Consider the following 14117-nt stretch of genomic DNA (forward strand, 5'->3'; position numbering starts at 1 on the left):
ACTGTCTCCCCTCCCTGCAGCTGTCACTGTGTAATTAAATTAACCTGGATCATCTGAATCAGACATCAGCCATCAGCCATCATACCACCATTGCCTTGGCGGGCCAACGGACGGATGAAGGGAAGATGCTGGATTGTTTGTTCCATTCAGATTTCCTGTTGGACGGTGACTGGCCGGATCGGGCGGGCGGTGAAGCCAGTCTGGAGAAACCCCGCATGGAGAGACGAAGAGGCGAGTTGGAGTAGAACAATGTAGAATAATAATGAATAGATAACCGGGGGATAGCATCACGAGGTAAAGGTAGCGTTCACTAGAGTAATAATAATAATCATTCTGACTCTGCACCGGTCAGGAGAACACAGACTAAGTTAGCTGCTGCTGGCGTCCTGGGATGAACCGACGAGACCGCAGCCAGCCGAGGCTCGGGACGGTCGATGAGAGAAGCAGAATAGTTACATAGGTGCAACCAGCATCTACAACAACGAGTTGAATTCTTATGGTAGTTATGAGAAGTATTCCGTACAGAGAACTTGATGACCACCGGAGATCATTCGGACGATCTGTAGATATACATAAAGAGCCCTCCTCGTGTCTCCGGCAGCATAAGAAGTAACTTGCTCGCCCACTTCCCTCAAGCCGAGGCTGTTCGGCCGTTGTCTCTCGCTAGAGCATCACTTAATTAATTACTTAGTCTACTTTACTTACTTCTTCGTCCTCCCTCGCTCTGACGTCTCTCTAACGTCGAGTTCCATTGTCAATTCCTCTTCTCGTCCTCTACGATCCTTTCCATCCGCCCCTCTCCTCATCTCCTTTCCTTTCCTTTCTTTCCACGGCCATCTGCACACGTCGAGGGGATGTTCACGGCGTCTGCTCGCAGCCGTCTCTCCACCCTTGGACGTGCCCCTACTGCCACCGCATCGCTCTATCGACCCGCTCGATCTCCAGTATGTGTTATTGTTGCATTGAGACAATTTCTTGTTGTTTCATCCCACTCATTCTCTTTTTTATAGCAGATCCTCTCCGCCATGGCTCCGCGACGCAAGGCGTCCTCCGTCCCTGAGGGTGAGTGAAGCAGCGACAACAGACTCTCCGCATGGAATACCCGATCCATTCGATGGAACAGAGGCTGATCACAGTTGCTCAGGATACAAGGAAGACCTCTCCAAGGGCAAGATGCTCCGGTTCGAAGATTCTCTCCCCCGGTTGCCCGTGCCCTCGCTCGAAGAGACCGGTCGCCGATACCTGAAGTCGGTCCACCCGCTCGTCTCGCCCGCCGAGTTCGAGCGCACCTCCAAGGCCGTCGAAGCCTTCATTCGTCCCGGTGGTGAGGGCGAGCCTCTGCAGAAGCGCCTGCTGGAGCGCGCCGCGGACCCCAAGCACAAGAACTGGATTTACGAGTGGTGGAACGATGCCGCCTACCTGGCCTACCGCGACCCCGTGGTCCCCTACGTCTCCTACTTCTACTCATACCGCGATGACCGGTTGCGCCGTAACCCGGCCAAGCGGGCTGCGGCCATCACCACGGCGGCGCTGGACTTCAAGCGCCAGGTCGATGATGGCTCGCTCGAGCCCGAGTACATGCGCGGCCAGCCCATGGCCATGAGCTCGTACGAGTACATGTTCAACTGCAGCCGCATTCCCGCAGAGCCCGCCGACTACCCCAAGAAGTACTCGCACAAGGAGCACAACCACATCGTTGTGATCCGCAAGAACCAGTTCTTCAAGGTGCCCACCGTGGTCGACGGCCGCCAGCTGAACACCTCGGAGCTGCAGCAGCAGTTCGAACGCATCTACCAGATTGCCGACCGCGCGCCCGGAGTGGGCGTGCTGACAGCTGCCAACCGCGATTTCTGGACGGCTGCTCGCAAGAGGCTGATCGAGGCCAACGCGGCCAACGAGCAGGCCCTGCAGGACATTGAGTCCTCGGGCTTCGTCGTCTGTCTGGATGACGCCACCCCCGTCACTCTGGAGGAGCGCGCTCACCAGTACTGGCACGGTGACGGCAGCAACCGCTGGTTCGACAAGCCTCTGCAGTTCATTGTCAACGACAACGGCACCGCCGGTTTCATGGGTGAGCACAGCATGATGGACGGCACGCCCACCCACCGCATCAACGACTACATCAACAATGTCATCTTCAACAACCGCCTCGACTTCAGCGACCCCTCCATCCGCTCGAACCTCCCCGAACCCAAGCCCATCCGCTTCCACCTCACCAAGGAGTCCCTCGCGGACATTGACACCGCCGCCAAGGAGCACCACCAGCAGATCGCGGCCCACGAGCTGCGCGTGCAGGCCTTCCAGGCGTACGGCAAGGGCCTAATCAAGAAGTTCAAGTGCAGCCCGGATGCATACGTGCAGATGCTCATCCAGCTGGCCTACTTCAAGATGTACGGCAAGAACCGCCCCACGTACGAGTCGGCCTCGACCCGTAAGTTCCAGCAGGGCCGTACGGAAACCACCCGCACGGTGTCGGACGAGAGCGTCGCCTTCTGCAAGGCGCACGCCGACCCTGAGGTGCCGCGGGAGGAGGTCGTCAAGCGCTTCCGTGCCGCGCTCGCTGCGCACACCAAGTACACGCTGGACGCCAGCGACGGCCGTGGTGTGGACCGACACCTGTTTGGTCTGAAGAAGCTGCTCCGTGAGGGCGAAAAGCTGCCGGAGCTCTACCAGGACCCGGCCTTTTCCTACAGCTCCTCGTGGTTTATTTCCAGCAGTCAGCTGAGCTCGGAGTACTTTAACGGCTACGGATGGAGTCAGGTCATTGACGATGGTTTCGGTATCGCATACATGATCAACGAGAACAGGTGAGTTTCTTTCAGTTTCGAATTCTCATGAGAAGTATCGGCTTAATTCTATTGTTCTCCCGTACTAACTCCGCACAGTCTCCAATTCAACATTGTCTGCAAGCACCTTGGCGCCGAGCGCATGAGCTTCTACCTGAACGAAGCAGGCCTCGAGCTGCGCGATCTGCTCCTGCCCGACCTCGTGTCCCAGCCCGAGAAGGCGAAGTTGTAAGATATAAAATAGGGACCAGCGGGACGAGACAAGAGTCGAGTTTGGGGGTTCAAATGTTATGTGGAATATATATTGGGGGCTATTTCACCCCATTGAAGGTTTCAGCCGTTTTTGAAGTTCTTAGGTTTCTTTTGTGAGTGTGCTGTTTGATGCAAGGACCTTGCTGTACAGATACAGATCTAGCGAGATATACCTCTTTGCATCTGGAGAAGATAGGCGAATGAAGAATTCAATTTACCAGTATTATAGATTATTATCATGTCTTATCGATTTTATAGAGAGGGGGGAATAGTAGTAAGAGAGAAAGCATATCTGACTTCATTCCGTGCTAATCACGTGACCGTCATCGAACTATATCCAACGACATGACACCAGCTCCTTCATATACAAATCGCAAAAGAACTTTCAAATTCTCTGCAAGACAAAATCAAACACAAATATTATATCAACATATAGTCAATTACCACATTATCAATCGAGACAAAAGAGAACAGGATACATTACATCCAAGTCACAGAATAGTAATAACTACGTCATTGTGCTCGCCACAGGGAATGATGATTTCATCGTTTCTACTCGATACGGGCAGATGCAAATGCTTGTAGGGCTGGAAGTAGGGGATATGAGGTGAGGTGTATGGTAGGTATATATTGAGCGGTGGGAATTCCTAGCTGAGTTTTTGAATCCTTGAGTTGGAAAGTACTGATATTCCGTTTTGGTGTACGATACCATCTGGACTCTTGATTCTCTGGACGATTTTTTGAACGGAAAGAAAGAGGAGATATATATCTACGAGGAACTACTCACTAGATACGAGAGATAATTTGCACCGACAAGATGCCTACTGCAATCGTAACGGGCGCGACTGGTTCGTTTTTTCCCTTTCCTTGCTATACATATATTGAAAATTGAGACTTCATTCAAAAACACTATTTATTTACATACTGACCCCCTCTCCAGGAATAAACGGCCGCGAAATCGTCCGCGCCCTCGCATCCAACCCCTCACAATGGACCACCGTCCACGCCATATCCCGAAATCAAAAAGAATCCTACCCATCCACCATCAAGCACAACTCCATCGACCTCCTAGCACCCGCTTCCGAAATCGCCTCTCAGCTCTCCAGCGCCGGCGTCGAAGGCGAATACCTTTTCTTCACAGCCTACTTGCAACGCGACGACGAGAAGGAAATGGACCGTGTGAACGGGGACATGTTGCAGAATTTCCTGGAAGCGTTGAGGATTTCGGGCGCTGAGAAGAGGTTGAAAAGAGTGGTGTTGACGACGGGGGCGAAGCATTATGGGGTGCATTTGGGACCGGTGAAAGTGCCGATGGAAGAGGAGGATCCGTGGGTGGAAGAGGGGGAGGGGAGGCCGGTGAATTTTTATTATAGACAGCAGAAGATATTGAAGGATGTTGCGGGGGGGAGGGGGTGGGATTGGGTGGTTACGTATCCTAATGATGTTATTGGGGTTGCGAAGGGTGAGTTTCTTTTTCTTTCTTGCTTTCCCTCCGGAATCTTTCATATATGGTTATTATGATGAAGAATCACTAATATATGTTATTATTGTTTTGAATGCAGGAAACTTCATGAACCTCACCACCGCAATCGGTCTCTACGCCGCCGTGACCAAAGAACTCAACCAACCCTTCCTCTTCCCCGGCAACCCAGACTTCTACACCCGTTTCGACTGCTTCACCTACTCCCGCCTCCACGGCCAATTCAACCTCTGGGCCGCTCTCGAACCGCGCGCCTCCAACCAGAACTTCAACGTCGTCAACGGCGACGTCCAATCATGGCAAACCCTCTGGCCGCGTCTCGCCCATCGCTACGGCCTCTCCATTCCCCCAGACCAATTCTCCCACCCCCTCCCACAGGGCTACGAAGAGAAAACCGTCCCCCTCTCCTCCAACCCACCATTGAACATCCAGGCCCCTGAAATGGGTATTCAGGGCCACGTCCCGAACGGCGAGCTCCGCATGCGAATCGATCTCCTCTCCTGGTCTCAGAAACCAGAGGTGAAAGAGGCGTGGAACAGGCTCGCTGAGAAGAATAAGTTGCAGAAGGACGCGTTCGAGAAAGCCACTTGGTTCTTTACGAATTTTGTCCTAGGGAGGAATTATGATGTGGTGATTAGTATGAATAAGGCGAGGAAGTTGGGTTGGGTTGGGTCGGTGGATACGTGGGATGCGTTGAGTGAGGCGTTGGATGAGTTGGAGGAGGAGGGGATTTTGCCGAAGAGGAAGTAGGATGTTAATTATTTACCTATGTACCTAACTTAGGTGGGTAAATTTGTTCTGGATGATGATGAAATGAATAGGTGAGATATGCATACCATACCTACATACATTGGATGTATATGCGAATCCTCAGGGGGGGCCAGGGGGAGGGAGATAATGATGATAAATTTAGGTAGTTAAAATAGTTCTTAATTACCTAGGTATATATTATTATAATACCAATTCTTCTCGGAACAAGCTTTCCATTCTATTGTAGTTAGAAATTACGGACTAGGATTTTTGGATATAAACATATTCAGGATTCGAATCTTGTGGGTTTATATATATTTCAACTATATTATTCAACGGATATACTACACAATTTTAGATTCGCTATATAGTTAGTTTCTTAATTCAACTTGGATGGTCTTTTTTTAAGATTCTCCTCAGTCGTGACTAGATGACTAACTAGGTCTGTCGTCAAATTAGAGGGCATATTTATACCGATTATGATATTTTTTAGTCTTGAAAATAATAGGGTTTTCGAGTTGTTATCAGATAGTAGAGGGGGGGGGGACGTGCAAACTACTCCTTGTAACGAGGGCCAATCAACTACTATATACTATTCTCTACTATAGACGAATCTGCGACTGTATTTGAATCTTCAAAAGACCTTCTTATCACAATTCATTGTTCTTATCAATGCTTCTAATAATTTGATATCCAGTACATCATACATGAAGTAGAGATCGACATGGCCTGCTAATATTCGCAGGTAGAACGAATCGCAACGTAAGAATGCGTTATGTGGATATTATGCCTGGAGGGCAGGCTGATTAGTACCTCAGAGATGACTATCCCAGAGATGACCGGAGTGGAGTGATGCTGTTTCCACCTACATTGCCCGAAGGCGGAGAAACGGCGTCCTGAGCTGAGTAGATGTTGTCCTGGCTATACCCAATTGACCTCTATTCTCTGTCACAAGATTCTTCAAAACCCAATAGCCACTCAGGTCTTGTTCTCATCGCTGGCAACGTCCGCCGAAGCAGCTTGGTCCGTGCCTTCAAAAGACGACGTCGCAGTCGCCAGATTAGATGTAGGTGGGTGAGGACGGGACGAATTAGCTGTCAATTCGCTGATTTGTCGTTCTACAATCTGTCAGTTGAAGACCTTAGTCTACCACTACGATGGATGCTCACCTAATTCTCGGATCCGCTGGCGCAGAAGCTGGTTCTCTCGCGTTAAATTGGCTGCCTCGGCCTGATAGAATGTGGTTTCGTCTCTGCTGCTACTGCGAGTTCGGGTCTCTCCCAGACCAGGCAGTTCAGAACCGTCATGGCTGCGTATAGGCTCGATAACTGATCCTTGTGAGGCGGAAGCAATTGGACCGAGACGCGGCGAAGCTCCTTGACTAGATCGCGACCCACGACGGACTGACAGCGACGAGGCAAGCGAGGTCCGCCCACCAGACGCAGGGACCGGAGGAACGGTAGGAAGAGACACTGAGCGTTCGGAATTGGGTGTTGAATCATCAATGACCGCCGTTCCCGTGTTGGAAGACTGCTGCTGTTGTAATTGCTGCAACTGCAACTGCTGGCTACGGATCATCTGCAGAAGTCGGTTCTATGCGCGCATCAAGGCATCAGCATCCTGAATGTGATTGAAATGCAGGAATGAGCCTTGGTGAACCCAAGTCAATACGTACCACCTGCGCCTCTTGTTCCTGCTCCAATTCCTGATGTAACTCTCCCAATGACGGTGTCCGCTGATGATGAGGATCTGCGGTCGGAATGGTGGAACTGCCACCTAGACTCGTCGGGCTTGCTGTTCTGAATGCATATCCCATCGATGAGCGGTGACTACCACCCTGTAGCTCCCCCGGACCAGGCGTACTTGGGTCTTCTAGATTGAGGACTGCGGAACGGCGTCGTTCGGAAAACGACGGTCTCGAGGACCGGGCAGAGCTGCGCGAGGGTTGACGAGAGAGACTGGCCGCATTCGCGCTGGCAGTCGCTGCCAGAGATGTGGCAGACGACCTGGGCGACGGCGACTGGACAGGAACGTCTGCGACTGGCATCTTGCGGACGGAGCTGCAGTCGAGAGAAGGCTGTAGGAGTTTCAAGAGGAGCTCCTAGCTGTTTTGCTATCTCAACTGCGGCGTCAACGAGTTTGCCGATGCGATCTATTGGCAAAATAGCGGGGAGTGGTGTGAGCTCATACACCAACAATCGCCACGGAGATTCGCAGTGCTCTGGGTACTCTGTTGTCTCAATTAGGGCCGATTACTTGACGTAGGATCGCAGTAAATGTTGTCTGGATAGCCTGGAAGTCACGAAACAGAGAAGACAAGGCTCGATCAATGGCTGGAATGGCTATCCAAGTCTCCAATGAAGCCGCAACCGAAGCTCTCCACCGCGGGGGAAGCTTGGCGTCATCGGAGCGGGCAGGAAACGTCCCGTGACATCACGTGTGGCGCCCGGATGAAGAAACGAGAAAGCGAACCATGGATGCCTTCCTGTCTCTTCGTCGATCTTCCGCGCGGTGGTCATTCTCTCTACCATAGATACTCTATGATACTCTATGATACTCTACGATACTCTATACTCTATACTCCGTACTCGACTCGACTCGACTCGACTCTAAGCGAGAAACAGAGTGGAACCAAACTCTGCAGGCGACATGGCCAGTTCTGGACCGTCTCCTTTCCCCTCGTCGCCTCGCCTATTATTAATGTCATATTATGGCACCCTGTGGTCATGGATCCAGGTGCAAAGGGAATAGACGCACTAGGAGAGACTCCCGTCTGGGCCCGGCAATGTGAATGTCACAGGGCAAAGGCATCAAAAGTCGAAACGTCTGCGACAATGACAGCCTTGTTTGTTCCAACTAGTCTACTTGAACTTCCTTTACTGCAAAAGTCTCCTGGATAGCTCTCATGAGAAGAGGCGGATCTTCGCCATGGCGTCTGAGACGACGGCATCCGGCATATATCATTGCTATTATAGCTGACCAGAATGTGTCCCAAGCTTATCGCTGTTTTAGGGCGGTTGTTGACATGCAGCAAATTCTCCGACATCCACATCTAAATACCGCAGATTGGCCTATGCTGCTGTAGGGATGCTCTAAAGGCGTAAAGATGATGGTCAAATCTAATATCGTGCGATGCTATCGCAGAGTATTCCCATATGAAACGGTTCGCCCCGAGCTTGGATCTCTTACGGCACACGTCGAACTCCAATCGTGACAGGGATCCGTTGTCGAGATCGAACCTTTTTCGGGGATTATTATTATTATGGGTAAGGATGATCTACGAATACGGACTTCAAGGCGATTGTTCGGGCGTTTGGGACTCGAAAGCTCTTGCATCGTATACTCGAAGCTCTGCTGCGCAGCTGTTTAGTTACTCCGCACGCGGCTTTCTTCAGCAGGGACGGTACCGAATATATTGCCGACAGCTGTGTATCTACATTCTACCGCCCCTAACGCCTAATACGTACGCCTATGGTACCAGTATGGGGGATCGGTGCAGATCTTGATCAACCACGCCGCGGTAAGTCCCGCAAGCGGTTGAGAGCGCCTCCGGATAACCTCTCCGGTGTAATGGAAGGCAAGCCAACTCAGAGCGGATTTGCGAGCCTGATCCGAACTGCACGCGAGCTATCTGAGTATCTGAGCGCCTGGTATAAAATAAGCAACAGAAATCCGTGAATAGGGACACTAAGAGCGCTTGGAAGGGGAACCTATGGCTTTACCATACCGAGTATGACTACGGAGTATACGCTAAGGGAATGGTCAGTCCACGCGATCAGCGCGACAAGCGGATTCGCTAGACCAGATATACCCCATCGTCGCCGCTGAAATTTTAGCCAGGGGCCTCACCCCACAAGGGCCGTCACCATCGACGAGTTCCCTGGAAGGGGCGCTCATGGACCAAGGCATCTCGCGATGATAGCGCTGGCTCGATTGTTATAGTGTCAGGGTCGGTACTATAACATTGTGAATAGTCGATATAGTGACTTCGCATCATGGGATTGGCGCCGAGCCCTTGCATGAAGAAGAAACAACAGAGATTTTCATTATTATTGAGCACTATCTATCTATGCAGTAGATAGTATTACTGTCGCGATGTCTTCGGTGGAGTGATTCCCACTGGGGCGAAGAAAGCGTCAACACGGACCCCGTGACCTTGTAGGGAACAACAACAACCTCCTCCACCTGTGACAACATCCCAAAGCTATTATTATTATTTGTGAGAAACATCAATGTCCGCACCATACAGTACCTCTCAATCGGCCACCGTCAAGCATCCCGTTTTGCAGGCTTGTCGAAGTGCACGCGACATTATTTGCAGCGGCCTGCTACCCATGGCTCTGGCTATGCTAGACCAGCCATGTCTCATAGCGCCTGTGCAGTCTCCATCTCTCTCAGTTTTTGGGCTCGAACACCATCAATCGATCCACTTTTTCACAGCCCAATATTTACTACTGCCTCCAGGAGTCCAGCGATCTGGCTCAGCTTGGCCCCCTGAGCCATGAGGCGTGGTTTGCGGCACGGCACCCCATGGGTTCGGTACGGTTGTCTGTCAACTCCCTAGTTCAACTCAATCACCTCATGAGCTAACCTACTACACTAACGATCTGCATCGAAGCTGTGCAAGAAACAAACTCTACTCTGGAGCAGAGAGGACCATTTTTCCGGGCAACGGTTAACGTGCTCCGTACTAGCATCACCCATGGTGTATGCGGTCTCGGCCGTACTCCTGGATCTGCTTATTCCCCCACGAGTCCGGGAGGAGACTTGTTCAAGAAAGGTTTCATATCCGGTCATACGGGGCTGGAAGAAGAAACTCCGCTACGATCGCCTTTTCCTGGGGCCCAAGGTGAAGACCCAACAGGCGTTGCATTAGACAGTTGGCCCATGTCATCGATATTGGCCTGGTCCCTGTTCTCCTGGATGCTTTGCGGCGCAATGATTGATCCACGATGCCGGCCGTGCGTCAGTTTTGGTACCTGCAGCACCAGCGCCACTCCGTTCCTCAGCTGCCCTTAACGGTAACTTTGTATTCGCGCGGCCCCAATCTCTTTTTGAGTTCTGCTACCGTCTCCAGGGCCCAGCTGAGTCTGGATTAAAAGAAAGACATTTCGTATGCCGCAGTTGCTGGTTCCTAGATTCTCATTCCTTCATACCTCTTTCTTTTTGCTTCCCTAATATGCATGTCATTGGCCATCTCTCGAATCAATTTGTTTCCCGATACTGTCTTTAACTGTGTCATTCCTTTAGTCACTTGTCTCAACACTGATCTACACTTGAATGCGTTTGCGCAGCTTGTTCATTTTGCAGTTGCCTGACATCACGTTCCTTCCGAAACAATCTTTCATCATTAGTATCTATCGAAAACGAGTTGCTCAATCTTGCAACATTGAAGCAGTTACTGTGATTGGGAAGGCCAACAGCTGTTGAATTCTACGCAAGACATAAGAGAAGAATTGTCTATATAGTAAGGCCAGAGTCATCGCTGCGATGTTTACTGGGGTACCCGCCCCGTACTAGAGCATCTCGTATCTCTAGGAATTCAACAAGATGGGCTCACCTACCTCTGACTCGATGACTGCACGACGAGGATGTCGGTTGGCACCTATCCAGACAAACTTCAGCAGACGGGATGCTTCGCCTGCCACGCAGGAACAGCGGAACCATCGCCCACGACCCCAGGATTACGACCAAAAGCCTGGCGAAAAAGTCCCCTTGCAACCCAAAGCCGCCAAGCGTCAGTCTTCCATGACCAGTCTGCGCAATATCTTCAGTCGGAGGAAGTCACTACGCAAAACACACGGCGACGGCCCATTAGCCGTGATAGATGAGAATCAAATAGCGGCAACGCAGAATAAATGCCCTGTGCCACCATCCCCTCTGAGTGCTTCTACTCCCAAGCTCGCCTCTAGTTCGCCTGCACCTCAAGAACCGAGAACGCCTTCCAGGCTGGAAAAGGCAATGTCGTCTGCCACTGCTTGGGTCCCTCCACCTCTGTTTCAAGCATATCCACAGGCAGTCAAGCATGCTGTTCTCATGACGCCATGTCTCTCCGCAGATTCGATTCTGCGCATCAGTACGTCAAGGAGAAGTAGCAGTGCCACGGACGATACCTATCGCACTTTGCACCAAAGCAACCAACTGGCAGATGGCGACACATCTCAAAGGAAGAAAGAAGACAAGGACAGGAAGCACTCCAGGAAGGTATCCGGATCTATTAGTAAAACAGAATGGAGAAAAAAGATTTATATTCTTGTGACATCGGGTTATATCCTGCAGTATTCTGGGGAAGGGAACTTCGACCGACTGCCGGAAAAGATGATGCGGCTAGGCCCGAAGTCAGTCGCTTTTGCAAGTGATGCCATACCGGGCAGACACTGGGTCTTGCAGATCTCGCAGAGCTCGGACGACAGTGGTACTGTTGTCCTGGATGACCATGGACCGAGAACTCTGCTCTCGCGATTTGGGCTGCATGGCACCGAAGCACGAAAATCAACTCGGAGCTTTCTGCTGGTTCACAATTCTCCCGAGGAAATGAATTCTTGGATTGTTACCTTGAGAAAAGAGATCGAGTCTCTTGGGGGAAGGAAATACGTTGCGGAATCCCCGGTGGATGATCCGGCATCACACCAGCTACAGAGCAAACCGAGTTTCCGATACTCGATCAGGAGGGATCCATACCGGTTTCCAAGCCCTTTCTTAGAGCTCTCGCCCTCACCTGATCATTCGATCCGCAAAAAGAACTCGAGCCCAGACATGACTGCCCATACAGATACGAAGTCGATCAAGTCAATGAACCGCCGATCAATGCCCCCGAGACCTTCTACGGATGCGCCATCTTTCTCGACGGCGAATACTGTAACGGAACTGGATCAACTTAGGGAGAATCCCCGACTGTCTTATGTATCTGGCGGAGTTCAAACGTATCCGAGTTCTGCATGTTCATCGCCTCCTGCGTCCCCTACGCACCCGGACACTATGATTCCTATATTCTCTCAGGTGAACTATTCCACCACAGCACAGCAGACCCGGGCATCGGCAGCTGTTACTCCAAAAGACAAGAGACGGTCTATGAATGCCTGTTCTCCACAGCTAGAGACTATAAGCAGAGAGCCGTCCAAGTCATCTATCCGGTCCGCTGCACCAGTGCTAAACGGGAGTAGCACTTCCGTTACAGCCCCTAATTTCAGCATACCCTTCTCTAGGAAGCCTGCTAGGGCAGCCGTTGCATCAGCGACTGTCCTCCCTCCGTTGGACACGAGAAATAAGATCTATCCAGAGCCTCTTTCGCCTGGTTCTGGGGATGGATTCCCTGTTACTCCCTTTCGTGGTCCCCCTGAACCATCTACGCCCCTGACGCGGAAGAACTCTCAGGCTAGAAGTATGACGCCTCCGAAACCATTGGCTTATGGTCACGATACGCCTGGAAGTGTCTCCTCCACTCCTCATGTCTCGCCAAAGTCCTCGGCTCCGAATAGGCGACGGGAGAATTCACGCGTGAGAGAGCTCTCAATTCTCTCGGCTGCCTTTGACCCCCAAGTACCGGCTTCACGTACTTTAAGTACTCCAGCGAATCCTATGGGAACAGATATCGGAGCCAGTGCAAAACGAACGGTTCAACTGCAACAAGCGACACTTCAGACGGATCGTACTATAGTTGGACCATCTCCATCAGCTATACAACCTCAGGTTGGTTACCGCATAGGTACACAAGTCCAAAATGGTACAACATCGCTACCGCAGGGCATCTCGCAGCCTGTGAACGGGAGAACTCGTCGAGGCTCATCGAGCACAAGAGCCCAGCAGCAATATCAACCAAATAAGGTTCCAATCTCGAATTCGGCTATGATCGGTGCTGCAGCTCGTCCTCAGACGGTGGGACGTCTCACTCCAAGGAAGAGCCTACCTGATTTGTCACTCGGGCCTCCGTCGGCTCCTCCTCCTAACTGTCCATTACCAGCAGTTCCTCCTACTGCTGGTTCCAATTTCCAGCCTGCACGGCGAGGCGATCTGCTCTCGCGAAAGCCTTCTACAGGTTCATCACGCAAGAACTTTGGTTCAAACCTGCGCTCAGATACATCTAAAGTGCAGCCAGATCACGTCGGTGCACATGCAAGAACACAACCAGAGCATAGAAAGTCGAGTTTGGTCAATGCTTATTGAGCGTTTTCGGAGCAAACTATCGCATTGTCTGCTCTCAGTCATTACTTGCTTTCCTTCGTATTATACCCTCTTCATCGCGTCAATTCACTACTACATTATTTCTATTTCTCGGAAAAGAATCAGCGTGTTCTCCTGTCATTGCCTACAACTCCAGTCGAAGATCATCCATCTTCAGTTGCCATTATGTACAGTCCGATATGGTCGCAATCTATTGGGTGGCTGTCTGAACTTCTCACTTTGCCTTTTATTGCTTCATGATTTTTCATGACTGTGTCCAACTATACACACAACAGAGTCTTGTATCTTTTTTTGTCATTTACTTTTCGAACTATAGCGTCTTCCGCGAACGGTGACATCTGCGTCCTTTCATTTGTTGATATCTCTCGGGGGAAACAAAAAAGAGCATTTTGGGCATTTTGAAGTCGAAGCAAAGCATCGGCCTCCTTCGCTCGGATTTTCTGGTCTCTCTTTTCTTTCTCGCATTGATCTACTGCCATCTCAACGGCGTCTACTGTCCTTAGTCTATCTCCTATATCCCTTCTTCTTCCCCCCTTCTCTATATCTGTATATATACACCCACCACATCCAGGCTCACCTGCTGTGTTTCAAGGCATAGGTCACTCTCCTTCTGGTTAGATAGCTTATTGGTCGATATTGGAGATTTCCAAAATAGATGGACATACCTC

General features: G+C 51.0%; 4 protein-coding genes across 4 annotated transcripts; 3 read left to right on the forward strand and 1 right to left on the reverse strand.

Moving 5' to 3' along the window:
* Positions 1–571: 571 nt before the first annotated feature.
* C8Q69DRAFT_158602 (carnitine acetyl transferase) lies at positions 572–3410 on the forward strand. Its single transcript, XM_028625631.1, has 4 exons — positions 572–944; positions 1014–1062; positions 1145–2807; positions 2886–3410. Exons 1-4 carry the CDS (start codon positions 855–857, stop codon positions 3016–3018), a joined length of 1935 nt encoding a protein of 644 aa, XP_028487708.1. The 5' UTR covers positions 572–854; the 3' UTR covers positions 3019–3410.
* Positions 3411–3415: 5 nt separating this feature from the next.
* Positions 3416–5498, forward strand: C8Q69DRAFT_496346 (NAD dependent epimerase/dehydratase family protein). Its single transcript, XM_028632256.1, has 3 exons — positions 3416–3886; positions 3979–4500; positions 4601–5498. The coding sequence occupies exons 1-3, from the start codon at positions 3856–3858 to the stop codon at positions 5266–5268; spliced, it is 1221 nt and encodes a 406-aa protein (XP_028487709.1). The 5' UTR covers positions 3416–3855; the 3' UTR covers positions 5269–5498.
* Positions 5499–5841: 343 nt separating this feature from the next.
* Positions 5842–7631, reverse strand: C8Q69DRAFT_457673 (hypothetical protein). The gene is made up of 3 exons (XM_028629924.1): positions 6944–7631; positions 6438–6861; positions 5842–6386 (listed from the first exon to the last, which is right to left on the reverse strand). The coding sequence occupies exons 1-3, from the start codon at positions 7313–7315 to the stop codon at positions 6247–6249; spliced, it is 936 nt and encodes a 311-aa protein (XP_028487710.1). The 5' UTR covers positions 7316–7631; the 3' UTR covers positions 5842–6246.
* Positions 7632–10441: 2810 nt separating this feature from the next.
* On the forward strand, positions 10442–13709 carry C8Q69DRAFT_158805 (hypothetical protein). The gene has a single exon (XM_028625633.1). The coding sequence runs from the start codon at positions 10819–10821 to the stop codon at positions 13429–13431; it is 2613 nt and encodes an 870-aa protein (XP_028487711.1). The 5' UTR covers positions 10442–10818; the 3' UTR covers positions 13432–13709.
* The last annotated feature ends 408 nt before the right edge of the window (positions 13710–14117 follow it).

Source organism: Paecilomyces variotii, assembly GCF_004022145.1.
Source record: "Paecilomyces variotii strain CBS 101075 chromosome Unknown C8Q69scaffold_2, whole genome shotgun sequence".
In the NCBI taxonomy this organism is placed as follows: Eukaryota; Fungi; Ascomycota; class Eurotiomycetes; order Eurotiales; family Thermoascaceae; genus Paecilomyces; species Paecilomyces variotii.

Coding starts and splice junctions, on each gene's coding strand:
- C8Q69DRAFT_158602 (XM_028625631.1), top strand. CDS start 855: ATGTTCACGGCGTCTGCTCGCAGCCGTCTCTCCACCCTTGGACGTGCC. Junction 945..1,013: donor ATCGACCCGCTCGATCTCCA/GTATGTGTTATT, acceptor TTTTTATAGCAG/ATCCTCTCCGCCATGGCTCC. Junction 1,063..1,144: donor GGCGTCCTCCGTCCCTGAGG/GTGAGTGAAGCA, acceptor ACAGTTGCTCAG/GATACAAGGAAGACCTCTCC.
- C8Q69DRAFT_496346 (XM_028632256.1), top strand. CDS start 3,856: ATGCCTACTGCAATCGTAACGGGCGCGACTG. Junction 3,887..3,978: donor AATCGTAACGGGCGCGACTG/GTTCGTTTTTTC, acceptor CCCCCTCTCCAG/GAATAAACGGCCGCGAAATC. Junction 4,501..4,600: donor TGTTATTGGGGTTGCGAAGG/GTGAGTTTCTTT, acceptor TTTTGAATGCAG/GAAACTTCATGAACCTCACC.
- C8Q69DRAFT_457673 (XM_028629924.1), bottom strand. CDS start 7,315: ATGCCAGTCGCAGACGTTCCTGTCCAGTCGCCGTCGCCCAGGTCGTCT. Junction 6,862..6,943: donor AGGAACAAGAGGCGCAGGTG/GTACGTATTGAC, acceptor ATGCGCGCATAG/AACCGACTTCTGCAGATGAT. Junction 6,387..6,437: donor CCAGCGGATCCGAGAATTAG/GTGAGCATCCAT, acceptor GACAGATTGTAG/AACGACAAATCAGCGAATTG.
- C8Q69DRAFT_158805 (XM_028625633.1), top strand. CDS start 10,819: ATGGGCTCACCTACCTCTGACTCGATGACTGCACGACGAGGATGTCGG.